The following is a 13,827-nucleotide window of genomic DNA, read 5'->3' as shown; positions in this document are numbered from 1 at the left end:
GGTGGCTGTTTTGCTAAAGAAGAGATAATGATCTCTTGCAGACAAAATGGGGCCAGAAGAACAATTGGGAAACAGGTAAAATAAATAAATGTTTAATACATTTTAAAAATACATACATAAATTCATAATACATACATTTAACAATTATACTATAAATAATAAAATCAGAATCATCCATATTTATGCTTACTTTATATAAGCACTTAATATACTTTTTTATAATAATTTCTTGTGGCTAGTTGCTTGTATATAATATGTAGTTATGTTTGAGTTATTAATTCATTTTAAATCTAACATTCAAGATTGATTAAAAGAGTTAAGTGAAGAATAAGCATAAATAACAAATTTTAAAAAATGTGTTTACAAATAATGTCCAAAAGATATATAATTCTAATTTTAACATTGATTTAGTAAAGGCCCAGTAGATTAATGCCTATATATAATTAGTTATGGCATACTATTCAACATACAATTATTTTTTATTTAGATCTATGATGTCCTAAATTTTAAATTCAGTGTTATTGCTTCAAGTAGATTATTGTTACAAAGTCAAGTACTCTAAATAAATAAGTTTCATGCAATTTTAATTACATACTTCCATTAACTGACTATTATAATTAAAAAAGCTCTTCTCATTGTAATAATTCCTGATACCATAGCATACAGTATCCGTAATTAGATATCATCATTTAAATATATATTAATGAAACTGGGTTAATTTCATGTACATGTCAACTTTATTTGGGATAATAATCAATAAGATACATTAATGTTGGATGGCATACACAACTATAGATTCTTCCATCTTACCGCACAAATTAAATACAAAATAATGCATTATAAATATTTGAGTTCAAACTCTATTTCTAGTAAATATTTACATAAGTAAAATTACTCTATTTATTACTTACAAAATGATCACATACCTAGGATTATTATTCTAAAACTTTAACAACACTGAATTAGCAATGAACAGTAATAGCATTCTAGGTAGTGATTTTAGACTTTTATAAGCTTGTAATAATTATAAAGATGAACACCATAAACACGATACATACGGCTAAATTTCTATATTAGGAATTTGATTAACTTTTATATTTACAAACTTATATGATAGAGTAGTATAAGATATAATATGCAAAATTAACAAACTAAAACAATTAATAAGATAACTTTATGAAACAGTGTCTTTCCTTAATATTTCTTTATAGTATTTGTAATTCTTGTTGTAATTCTAGGAAATAATGAAAAAAAAATAAGGCTTAAATTTATTTTAATCTCAAATAACTCATAACCACAACAATTAAGAGAGAATTGTTAATGAAAAAAACTACATTTGGATACAATAAAAATGTCCAAGGAATGTGTTTGCCTTCAAACAGTATGGCTGTAATATATATTAATGGTTTCATTAAACCTTTTGTTGGTTATCACCACTTAGCCTAGCAGCACATTTTGACAAAACCACATGAGAATATTAATTTTGATAGTTTCTGATATTCAGTCAATTTTAACAGTCGAATATATTTTTCTAACAAATATACTTGTTCCTATATATCCAACTGTACCACAAATTATTCCCAAAGTCAAACTGAACAAAGCCATGTAGCCAAAGTAGAAAGTTGTTTGAAATAGCCCATACATTTTGGTTTTAAATATGAAATAGTAAAATGAATACAGATAAACATACAGTGCAGTACTACCAGCCGAAAGAAAACTAGTCCATTGCCAGCGATAATCTTCTGCATTTAACAGGAAGTAAGTACAAACAATAGTTACACATACAGTCACAATCATGAGAATTAAAAAGACCAATAACATGAAACCATATACATAATAAATTTTATATGCCCAAAATGATGTGAAGATAAAGTACATCTCAATGAATATGGAACCAAAGGGTAAAATACCACCCATTATGATTATTATAAAAGGTTCCATAAACCATTTTTTTTCTGGAATAGGTCTAGGGACAGCATTGATGCGGCAAGGATAGTCAGGCTGACCTGCCAGATTACGTCCAAGGACTGTTCCAACTAAGGTGAGAGGTAAGATCACAAAAGTGCAAATTGACATTACTGCAATCATGCTACCAAAAGGTATGGCTCTCGATGCATGGTAGTACATAGCAATGAAATTTATAAAGAAAGCTGTACCACATACTAGTACAGGTAACAAAAATGCAGAGAGGAGCATCTGTTTGATCCATAATCTTCCACCCATTCTAGCATACAAAGACCCACCAAAGTAGCCATTGATAGGGGAAGTAGCAGCATATATGAAAATAGCCGTTGATAGCAAAGAACCTCTTTCAGTATAGAGCTCCCCAAAAATAGTAAAAATAATAACAGCTAATGTCACTACAGTAAGCTGATGTCCAACTCCTACAAGGGCAGAAAATAAGGCCAAATGTGGAACAGGCCTAAACACATCCCCGTGCACCTGCTTCCAACCATACTCATCACCTAAATCTTTTTCTAAGTCATCAAGATCATCATCTTTTGAGTACCTTGCATAATCTTTACGCAGTGTTCTCATAAGAATCATTGATACAAGACCTACTAAAAATATAACCATCATAAAACTGTTGAAGATACTAAACCAATGAATCCTGTGTTGAAAAAAGTTAGGATCTAGATATTTATCAAACCTGTCTTCAAATCTAATGTTGCTCTTCTTCCAATTAACTTCATAAGTGAAAGGAATTTTTGCATTAAGCACTAGTCGTTCTTTATTTTCGGCTGTGAGGTTCACTTCCACAATCCTATTTCCATTATATCCAATATCGAATTTTTTGTGGGTCCAAATGTAGTGATTATCACCATCTATTTCTCCAACAATACCCCATATTGGAAGGTCATCGACATACATTTGGTACCAGTAGTGATTTTTAACGGCATACACCAATGCTTTAAAGGACTGTTCATCGAGTTCAATAGCACAAAATTGTTGCGCTGGTACATTATCTTTGAAGGTAATGTCTAAGCCACTAAGTTCTAATTCAACGCCTTGAAGAGCTTCTGATAATGTCTCATGGTAATGACCAATGGTTACTTTTGTGCCCGCACAGAAAGGAAGGGAAAAATATGCGTACGTTTCTTGGCGATTGTGGTATGGGCCTACGGTGTTCATCCATAGTACCACTTGTTCTCCATCCTTATATGTATGTGTATGCTCATCACAGTAAGCAATATGCCACAAAATAAATAAAATGTATAGAATTTTCATTTTAATTTGGCGGAATAGATGGTTTTATAAATAAAACGATAAACATAACACGTAAGTTATAAGCCGACGTCAGACATATAACTAAATGTTGCTATATTTCATTTTGTAACAATTAAAAATACGTCGCTTAAAATTAAATGTATAAGTATACATTTTAAGAAAAAAATACTTATTATATTAACTTATCATTAGTAATTAATAAATTATGATATAACATTCAGAAATATTAGTAATTAAATTTGTGTTTTTCAATCTTTAATAAAATACCGATATATATCTGTTACAAATTGTTTGTACATTGTATTGTGGTTTTTTGACACTTGACAAGTCTTCAAAATTTCCAATGTGTTTTTGACTTAAGCAAGCAATAAGCAGGTTATATTTACAAAAATAACTTTAAATAAGATTTTAAAATGGACATAAGCAATGACTTGCCTAGCTGTGTGCAAGCTAGGTTTAAATCAGATACTGGAGAAGAAACAGGCAGCCCATTGGATTTACCTTTAACCATAAATAAAGATCAACTTACACTTATTTGCAATGCATTGCTAAAAGAGGTTTGTTTTACAAATTGTTTAATTTTAAACGATATTTTGAATAATAATAACCGAAATATATATTAATTCTTTTAGGAAGATAAACAATTTCTATTTTTCGTCAAAGATACTGAAATAACATCAACATTACACGAAGCCTTGGATCTTACTAAATTAAACTCTGAAGAAGTTGTAGATATTATATATCAACAACAAGCAGTATTTAAAGTTCGACCAGTAACACGTTGTACAAGGTTTTTATTCAAATAATAATAGTATACTTGTATTATAAAACTTTTTCAACAGATTTCCTTTAATCAATATAACATTATTTCTAGTTCTATACCTGGACATGCAGAGGCAGTTATATCAACGTGTTTTAGTCCATCAGGCAATAATTTAGCCAGTGGTTCTGGTGACACTACAGTTAGATTTTGGGATTTAAATACACAAACTCCACTACATGTATGCAAAGGTACACAAAGCTTGACATGGTTGTATTTGAATTAATTAACTGTGTCTTAGTTATCTCACCATTAAAATAGTATTTAACACTGTATCACTGTACTGGAAATAAAAACTTTAAAAAAACTAACTCAAGATAACTATGTATTAAAGATATAAAACTATTTACACTTAAAAAGAGACAGACACATACAGTCATATAATCTAAATTACAATTCACAATAATTATAATTTTTTTCCTGAGTTATGTTATATATTAACTCAGTTTAGATTTACAGAATTGAGTTACCACATTTAAATAAGTACCTAGCTACTGTAATAATAATAAAAAATAATTATAGGTCATACCAACTGGGTACTCTGCATAAGTTGGTCACCAGATGGCTCCAAGCTTGCATCAGCTTGTAAACAAGGTAGAATTATGCTGTGGGACCCAATAACAGGTAATCAAATTGGGAAGACTATGATGGGACATAAACAATGGGTTACAGCACTAACTTGGGAACCTTATATTAGGTAAATTTTGAACAAAGTAATTTAATTCAGGTTTATTTATATTGTTGATCTAATTTTATTATTTAGATTTTATTAGAAACAAAACTTATATGAATGGTTTTCACACTTGGCTTAAATTATTTATATTTATTTAAGAAATATAACATATATAACATTTTTCATAACATGAAATTGTTACTCAACAAATAAATTTGTTTTTTACTTCAGAAACCCAGAATGTCGTAAATTGGCAAGTTCATCAAAAGATGGTGATGTTAGGATATGGGACACTGTAACTGGACACACAGTTTTAAGTCTGACAGGACATTCCAAAGCAGTAACATGTGTAAAATGGGGAGGGACAGGCCTCATTTATACATCATCTCAAGACAGAACTATTAAGGTAAATTTATATTACTGTATTCTGGTAAGATAAAATACCTACTGATATTAAAAGTGAAGGTAAAACTCAGGGCCAGATTAACCAGGTCTGGGGTAATTAGCCAATGCATGTACAGGGAGCCTTTTTATCTTCCCAAAATATATCTAATTACTATATTATAAAACAAAAATACCATCACCTTAAAATTTAAATAAACACAATATTTATCTTCAACAACTTCATACATTGTTAAAATTATTATTGTTGTTTATGTGCTTATAAATGAAATTTAATTTGCTGTTTTATTTATATCATAATTAGGTCTGGAGAGCTGATGATGGTATACTATGTAGAACTTTAGAAGGTCATGCCCACTGGGTAAACACACTAGCTCTGAGTACAGATTATGTTCTTCGAACGGGTCCTTTTCATCCTATTCTAGATAGATTAGATTCTACGAATGATAGTAAGTTTAACCTTAGTTGTGTTTGATTTAAAATACTTTAGAAACTAAACTAGCAAAATTTAAAACAATTGTTTTCTAGGGACCATTTTACAACAACGTGCATTACAAAGGTATGAAGAAACATGTCATAAAGGTGAAGAGAGGCTTGTGTCTGGCTCTGATGATTTTACACTGTTCCTGTGGCTACCTGAAAAAGAGAAAAGACCTTTGGCTAGAATGACTGGCCATCAGCAGCTCATTAATGATGTTAAATTTTCTCCAGATACGAGGTAATTTTATTATAGATAGTAATTATGTCAATAAATACATAATATTTCTAATATTAAAAATCAATAAAATATCACAGAAACCAATAAAGTTTCCACCAATATCAATATACACATGAGAAACAGAAAGTAATAAGAGAATTAGTATTAGTTAAAATAAGAATTTATAAAAATAATTAGAACATCAACATTAAACACAAACAATGCATGAAATTATTTTGGTCATATTTAGTTTTTGTACAGGGCAAATCAAAATGAGCTTAATATAAAATATGCTTTTTTTATACTTAGTGTCCTAATATAACAAGACAAGAGTTATTATTTATATTTTACATGATTAATAAATTTAATTTGTACCTACTAGATTGATGAACCAAATTTCAATAGAGAGCATATTGAACTATTGTTCTTGCAAAAGAGTGAGAGTATAATAATTTTTGAATTTCTTACCAACCCTCAATACAAAGCCATGCATTTGATAGGCCTTAGCAACAATATGGTTTATGTTAAATTTAAAATATATATAGTAAATGCCGAGGTTCTCTCAGTTCAGTAACGTGGTTAACAATTTCATGTTTTAGATAATACTAATGAGATATCAGTGCTTGTTAATGTATAAATTTTTTTATACATTAACAAGATTCTCCATAGAATATTTGCATAAATTGTAGAGGTGTTTGTGTAACAACAAACAATCCGAATCATCTCCGAATAATAGCCGAAAGGTGCTCAAAAATTACTTACAAATATCATTAATATAAATATTAATTAAATTACTTTCAGAATTATTGCTTCAGCATCGTTTGATAAATCTGTTAAATTATGGGAATCAACAACTGGCAAATTTATAACAACTTTAAGAGGACATGTGCAAGCCGTATACATGGTTGCATGGTCTGCAGATTCTAGACTTTTGTTAAGTTCCAGTGCAGATTCAACATTGAAAGGTAATACATGTCTTTATATTTACTAGGTGACTTTGTGCAAGCCTATCTGGGTTAATACCATCCACGCATCAGATATTCTTTCGCCAAACACCAACCAGAACACAGCAATACTTAGTATTGTTGTGTTCCGGTTTGAAGAGTGAGTGGGTCAGTTTAACTACACGCACAAGGGACAGCATCTTAGACCACAAAGTTGGTGATGCATTGTTGATGTAAGGAATTGTTAATATTTCTTACAGCACAAATATCTATGGGTGGTGGTGACCCCCATACCATCAGATGGCCCATTTATTTAATTTAAATATATTAAAAAGAAAACAATTACATTAATAATTTTTAAATTTTGCAGTTTGGAATTTGAAAACTAAAAAACTAGAATTAGATTTACCAGGCCATGCTGATGAAGTATATGCAGTAGATTGGTCTCCAGATGGATCATATGTTGCTTCAGGAGGAAAAGATAAAGTATTAAAGTTGTAAGTAAAACTGAGACGTTTATAATCTCATTTATGTGAACAATAAATTAGTTTTTAAAATTAACTATAAATGAGGTGAAAATGAAACTTGTCAGTTCAGAAATTAAAATTTGCAAAAAACAAACTTCTTCCAGAAAGAAACAGGCTTAGTTATATAGTGGCAGTCATGAATTAACCATTATTAGTTAAATTTGTTTACAGAAACAAAGTTTAAATTATTAATATTTGTGAATTCTTAACTTTTGATAATAACCATAAAAATATATATGCTCAAAGAAAGAACTACTACAACACTAACAATGCCTAAAATTTGTTTTTTTATTACAGGTGGCAACACTGAGGAAATAAGAACCAATATTGTAATTAGTTATTTTATTATGAAGTTAAAGTTACATACATTTTTTGAATAATAAAAGATCAATCAAATTTTATTTTATTTTAATGCTCTTTTTAACATTAGCTTTAATGCCAGAAGGCTCTCCACCATACTTAGATATTTCTGTTCTTGGTTCCCTAACTGCACCCTTCCTCCTTATTTTAGCCTTCCTATATTTAAGCTTATGTTTAACTCTTGGATTTCTTTGTTCTTTCTTTCGGTATGGAGTCAAACCTTTATTCTTAGCAATCTGATAAGTGATCTCTCTTTTATCTCCAACTTCTTCTGTAATCTGATGATGATCTTTTGATAATGAGGGTAGATTATTCTGATCAATTTCTATTTCATCATTATCAGAAAAACCACTTTCTTCAGACTGACTAACATTTTTGTCTACATTTTCATTATTACTTGCAAAGAAGTCACTTCCTTCATAATCATTGTCATTATCAGATACTCCAGTATCTTCTGCATCATCTTTTTCAATAGCATTAATTAATTTAAGTTTTTTGTTTGGGTACTCATTCAACTGTTTCCGAGGCTTTCGTTTTTTAGTTTCATCTTTTTCCTTAATTACCTGTAATTCTAAGTTATTTTGAACTGCATTCAATATTTTATCTATTTGTGGTTTTATTACTTCAATGTATATAGGTTCCATTTTTTGTAACATTTGTCTGTACTGATATAGTCTTTTTATAACTGGATGGTTTTGAATATTAATTTTTTGACTCTTTAATAATATGTAAAAACTAATATTTGTGCAGTAATTCAAAATTAAATCATAATTTGTTTTAACAAATTTAGAAGCCGAGCAATTTGGTAACTTTCCACCTTTTACAAGTTCTAAAACAGGATGCAAGTCATCTTTTGCAACCGATAACTTTGATTTAAAATCATCAATAAGACCTAAGAATTCTGGACTCTCTTTTTCAAGTAGTTGAAGTTTTTGTCTCTTTGACATTAGAGTTATATCACTTTTTATTGTTGTTTCTTTTTCATCATTTTTGGCCACCTGTTTATTAAAAAAATCTAGTGTAAAATCATCTTCTCCTAGTTGTTCAATTAATCTTTTTTGTATGGTTTTCGCTTCTTCCTCTTCCATCAGAGCATCTTCTTCATCATCACCAAATCCTCCATAATCTTGATCCACATAATCAGTAGAATAATAAGATCTTTTTTTCTTACCCCAAGCTTTAGAATCAGGTAAGTCATCATCTGATTTCTCTTGACCCTCTACATCGCTATCGGCTATCCCTAAATCAGTTTTGTCTTCCCCATCTTCATCTGATTCAGAAAATGCATATACCTCATCTTCACTGTCAGAATCTTGTCGTTTTCTTTTCCGTAATTTGTCCATAATTTGCTTTTCTGATGCAGAATATTCATTTTCAGAATCTGATGGTTCATAGTTGTCTTTTAGGTCATATTTAGACTTCAATCTGAAAGAAATGATTCATTCAATATATTTAAAACATTAACGAAAACATTCAAACTATATATGTGGTCCAGGAAACTAGCATACTAAGTGCAGAAAAGATATATTTTATCATTTTAATGAATTGTGTACTGTCTATGCTCTTTCCATTCCACTTATCAATTTCAATATCATATCCTATATCTTATTTTAAAGTGTATATTTGTCTTAACTGACATGTATGTGGACTCAAATAGGTTAATAGCAGTTATTACCCTTTGCAAAAATTACAATTATGAAAAAACACATATGTCATTGTGTTTTGCCAGTACTCAGCATTCATAATGGATCTAAGAGTTTCTATTATTTTTCATTATTTAGAAACATTTATATTTAAAATATATTTACTTGATATTCTTATCAAGTAAGTTGGATGAACAATTTTTGTGGTATTAGTTTAATTGTCTACTCAGCTAGGAATATAGCCTATTCCAACCACAAGATGACAAAAGACAAAAAATTGCATTTCAAAGGCTTACAAACCTTTTTGAATCTGAACTTTGGAAGGTAAAAAAAGTAGATCATTAATAAAGATATCTTAATCAAAAGCTGTTAACAGAGCACAATTTAGAGCTAATAGAAAATTGCATGAAATACATACAATTTTTATCTTTGTTTTATCCTTATTCCTTCTTTGATTGAAATAGGCTAGCTTTATTAGACTATTCCCAAAACTGTTAAGTGATAATAATAATGTATTTTAATTGAATAACAGTAATAAGTGCTATGCATTTTTTTAATGAAAAGGTCATCTTCATTTAAATTAGCGTGTAAAAGCTAATGCAATGCGTACACATACCCCATTCAAAATGTCGAGTTTCTGAAGTTTAAAATGACATTCACAAAAACTGCTCTCCTGAACCATCAAAAATCTGCATTTAGCGTGTTTATCTACTAGACCATCGATATTCAACATTTTAAAACGTATTTTTGTATACCTAATTTCATTTATACACCTAAAGGTTTACCTTATATTTTCTGCCATGGTTATTTCTACTTCTTCAACGTAATATGTAAAGCATGGAAGTTTGATTCATAGGTTATTCAAACATTACCCATCCTATATATTTGAAGGTTTTTAAAGCTGCATTATGTTTTACCAAAAATTTCAATCACGAATTAACAACAAATTAAAAACTTTTTGACTATTTTGATTTAGTGAATAATTTAACTGTTTTCATGATTTGCTAAAGCAAATATTGAACTACATATATATAACTAGATATATAAAAAAATGACATTTGAATAAATGACAGCTGACAAATAAATATACTTCGTGCTCGCAGAACTCATTTTTTATATCAAATAGGTATATAGTTTTTAGCAAGAAATTAAAAAATAAAATAACAAAAAAATAATTAAAAGTCATAGGTCAGATAATACTGGTTTCAGTAATGAAAGGTATAAATTGGTTGTAATTCTACACTTACTAAAATACTACGAAATAGATTATAAATTGAGATTCTATATTGTAAATAAGTTGTTTATTTTATTTTCAATAAATAAATAAGAATTAAATGAAATGTTTATCTTGGTATTAAATAAAGAGAGGAAAGTAAGGTTGGATAACTGTCAATGTCAGTCAGTTGGGATTTTGGTTCTGAGGTTTGAGCGCTCACTCTACATTATTCTAAAGTTCCTATTCTTAACTGACAGCTGTTGTACTCATACAACTTTTCAATAATTATTATCAATTCCTGATCAGTATTTCTTATGAGATTTATTTCGAATTATTAATTTTTAATTATCATATTTAACATATATATAGTAACTATTATTGTTTAACACTTGACAGAAATGTTTTGTTCAATGGCCTACTTTACAACTTTAAAATTAATTTTAATATGCATGTCTACTATCACTTTTGGTATAACACATTCAACTTTAGATACTAAAGGAAAATTACATTCAAAAAAAATTAATGAATGCCAGCGTTGTAAAGTAGTAACTGATTCTTTTAGTCACTGGCTTGAAGAAACCTCTCGAGGTAAACACGAAGGTGGCGATGCCGCTTGGGAGGAAGCTAAATTAAAGTCTTATGCGCGAAGCGAAATGCGATTAGTTGAAATTCAAGAAAACTTATGTTCTGAATTAAAAAATCATCAAGACGATTGTTATTCTCTCTCAGAGGAAGCAGAATCACTACTGGAAAATTGGTGGTTTCATGAATATCAAAATAATTTAGATTTATATACTTGGCTTTGCATAGAAAATTTACAATACTGTTGTCCAAAGAATCATTACAGTGAATCCTGTACCCTTTGCCCGCATATAAAGAATAACAAAATATGTGGGGGAAATGGAAAATGTGATGGTGAAGGGACACGTAAAGGTGATGGTCATTGCATTTGTAAAAGAGGATTTACAGGCATTGATTGTGAAGAATGTTCCTATAATTTTTACAATGCAAGTAACGAATCCTGCAAACCTTGCCATAAAGCGTGTGATGGATGCCAGGGTGATGGAGTAGAAACCTGTGTCAAATGTGCTGCTGGTTGGACTATGAACTCTGGTAAATGTGTTGATAATAATGAATGTTTGGATTTGTCTTTATGTAAGAGTAATGAGTATTGCATAAACAAAGAAGGAACATTTGCCTGTAAATTGTGTGATAAGACATGCAAATCATGTGAAGGTCCTGGTCCATCCAGCTGCTCATCTTGCTCTCCCGATCATGTGTTATGGATTGGTAAATGTTTAGATGTTAAAATTCAAAGGGATCTTTTAATAAATTGCTCAATGAGGATAGCTTCCTATTTATGCTTGGTTATCCTAGTGATGTTTTTATATAGAAAATCGAAATCATTAGCATCCCTCACAGTTTTAATTATTTCACTTCTGATATATTATTCTGAAACAACTTCTGAAGTAAGTTTGATTAAAATTATTCCATATTTTTCCAATTAATATTAATGTAATTAATAAAATTAATTAAAGAAACATTTTTAAAGGTGTATTAAAAATACATTTTATTGTGAAAGGTACATAACTACATTTAGTATCAATTATATACAAAAATTAAATACAATTAACAAAACTTCCATTTCTTATCAGCATATATTTGCCAAAAAAGTATAAGAAATGTAGTACAAACAAATATAGTTTATAAGAGAAATGTTACAAATATTTGATATAATCAGAATGATTATTGAACAAATCAAATCATATTTATTACACTGTTAAATGAAAAAAATTACTTAATGCATTGATTTTACTAATACCTTATTTATTTCCACCTCAAATTAAATTTTAATAATGGAAAAATCTAAAAATAACCGAAGAATATATATATGTACATATATTATTTATAGGCTGGTTAAATGTAAGTGGTAAGCTATAAAGAAATTATTTAAAAAGTACAAGAAAAATGTTGTTTTCTATTACGAAATCTTTGTGATGTCCCTTAAACATTTAAATTACATATAAGTTGTATATAAAAAGCATCACACCCTACAGCAATAGTGCCAATGTTTATTTATTATTTACGTAAATTGGTTCCAATATTTACTGTTTGATTAGTACATATTTGCTTCTGCTTTAATAACTTAATGTCTTTTTATCTTGTTTTTTCTTAAACAAACTTCATGAATAAACACTAAGGTACTTAGGGCATACATTTAAAGATATTCTAAATCTATCTAAATATTGGAAAATTCGGAAGGTATGTAAACATATTATTTCCTTAATAATTTAAGAAAAAATGGTATTGCTGTGGCATACATATGGTTTTAAGATTCACCAAAATAATTAATACTCTTTAGAGAAAATAAACAAAGTTGTACCACGTAGTCAAGCATTAATGGAACCAGTATTTATAATAAAATATACTTATAAAATATATAAAACAATTTCATTCTAACCTAAATAATACATGATATAAAACCAATGAATGTTTCAGAAAAATGTAAGACAATTTGCTCATATTTTAAGAATAAAATCAAAAGTTTGCTAGTTAAGCTGGCTATTTGCTTGTTTAGAATCTTTGGTGAGAGAAAGTCTTGGTACATAGAAAAAATAACTAAACTAAGGGACAAATATATTACTCAACAATATAAAAGAATCATTAATAATGTTAATGGTTATCAACAAAATCTATAGAAACTATAAACGAAACATAACTTTGTTCTAAAATTTTCGTTTTTGGTAGCTTGTCATATATTAAGTACTAATTTAACATTATAAAAACTACTTGCAAATAACATTTAAGAATGTTATGCTATCGGAATAATATGCTGAGGCAATATCTTGTTTATACAATTTTATAGATTCATTAAGTGAACATAATACTATAATATGCACGACTAGTAATGAAAATGCTGTAATATGGAATTAAGTTTGTTACGGTTGATCCAGGAATTAATTTTATTCTTTTTTAAAAAAGTTATTATTATCAGTCCATTGTATTAAGCTAAAATTTTTTTTACATTTTCGGTCCCTTTAAATACTTATTGAAATGCAAATAAGATGCTTACACAATAACAACGACTACCAACATTAGGGATCATTTACTTGTACATAGTGTGTACATAATACAGTGGCGTAAGAAGTAGGTAACTAATATAATAGTAATATAGCTATTCACTTATTTTTTCGTAACTTAAAAAAAACTATAACTATAAATAATTCTGTGTTCTTAGTTATTGATGAAAAAAACATTTAAAGAATTAAAATAAATAATACACATTAATGTTTTTTTATGACATTATTTTTAATTTA

At 28.7% G+C, this 13,827-nt stretch overlaps 4 protein-coding genes across 4 annotated transcripts in view; 2 read left to right on the top strand and 2 right to left on the bottom strand.

The window, feature by feature from the left end:
* The window catches only part of LOC113403308 (cysteine-rich with EGF-like domain protein 2), a 175,510-nt gene extending 163,043 nt beyond the window's left edge, over window positions 1–12,467 (top strand). The window contains exon 2 of the mRNA XM_064216761.1: window positions 10,880–12,467. Within this exon, the coding sequence (XP_064072831.1) occupies window positions 10,909–12,018 (1,110 nt within the window). The 5' untranslated portion in view covers window positions 10,880–10,908 and the 3' untranslated portion in view covers window positions 12,019–12,467. The remainder of the gene's footprint in view (window positions 1–10,879) is intronic.
* Window positions 719–3,314, bottom strand: LOC113403391 (transmembrane 9 superfamily member 3). The gene has a single exon (XM_026643930.2). The coding sequence runs from the start codon at window positions 3,226–3,228 to the stop codon at window positions 1,501–1,503; it is 1,728 nt and encodes a 575-aa protein (XP_026499715.1). The 5' UTR covers window positions 3,229–3,314; the 3' UTR covers window positions 719–1,500.
* On the top strand, window positions 3,574–7,616 carry LOC113403324 (notchless protein homolog 1). The gene is made up of 10 exons (XM_026643829.2): window positions 3,574–3,785; window positions 3,861–4,018; window positions 4,103–4,239; window positions 4,571–4,745; window positions 4,953–5,127; window positions 5,428–5,572; window positions 5,652–5,841; window positions 6,622–6,785; window positions 7,135–7,261; window positions 7,589–7,616. The coding sequence occupies exons 1-10, from the start codon at window positions 3,642–3,644 to the stop codon at window positions 7,599–7,601; spliced, it is 1,428 nt and encodes a 475-aa protein (XP_026499614.1). The 5' UTR covers window positions 3,574–3,641; the 3' UTR covers window positions 7,602–7,616.
* On the bottom strand, window positions 7,619–10,339 carry LOC113403325 (something about silencing protein 10). The gene is made up of 2 exons (XM_026643830.2): window positions 10,080–10,339; window positions 7,619–9,076 (listed from the first exon to the last, which is right to left on the bottom strand). Exons 1-2 carry the CDS (start codon window positions 10,094–10,096, stop codon window positions 7,690–7,692), a joined length of 1,404 nt encoding a protein of 467 aa, XP_026499615.1. The 5' UTR covers window positions 10,097–10,339; the 3' UTR covers window positions 7,619–7,689.
* Window positions 12,468–13,827: the final 1,360 nt, after the last annotated feature.

Source organism: Vanessa tameamea, chromosome 13 (assembly GCF_037043105.1).
Source record: "Vanessa tameamea isolate UH-Manoa-2023 chromosome 13, ilVanTame1 primary haplotype, whole genome shotgun sequence".
NCBI classification, from domain to species: Eukaryota; Metazoa; Arthropoda; class Insecta; order Lepidoptera; family Nymphalidae; genus Vanessa; species Vanessa tameamea.
The sequence above is the reverse complement of the archived record's forward strand: the minus strand, read 5'-3'. Positions and strand labels throughout refer to the sequence as shown.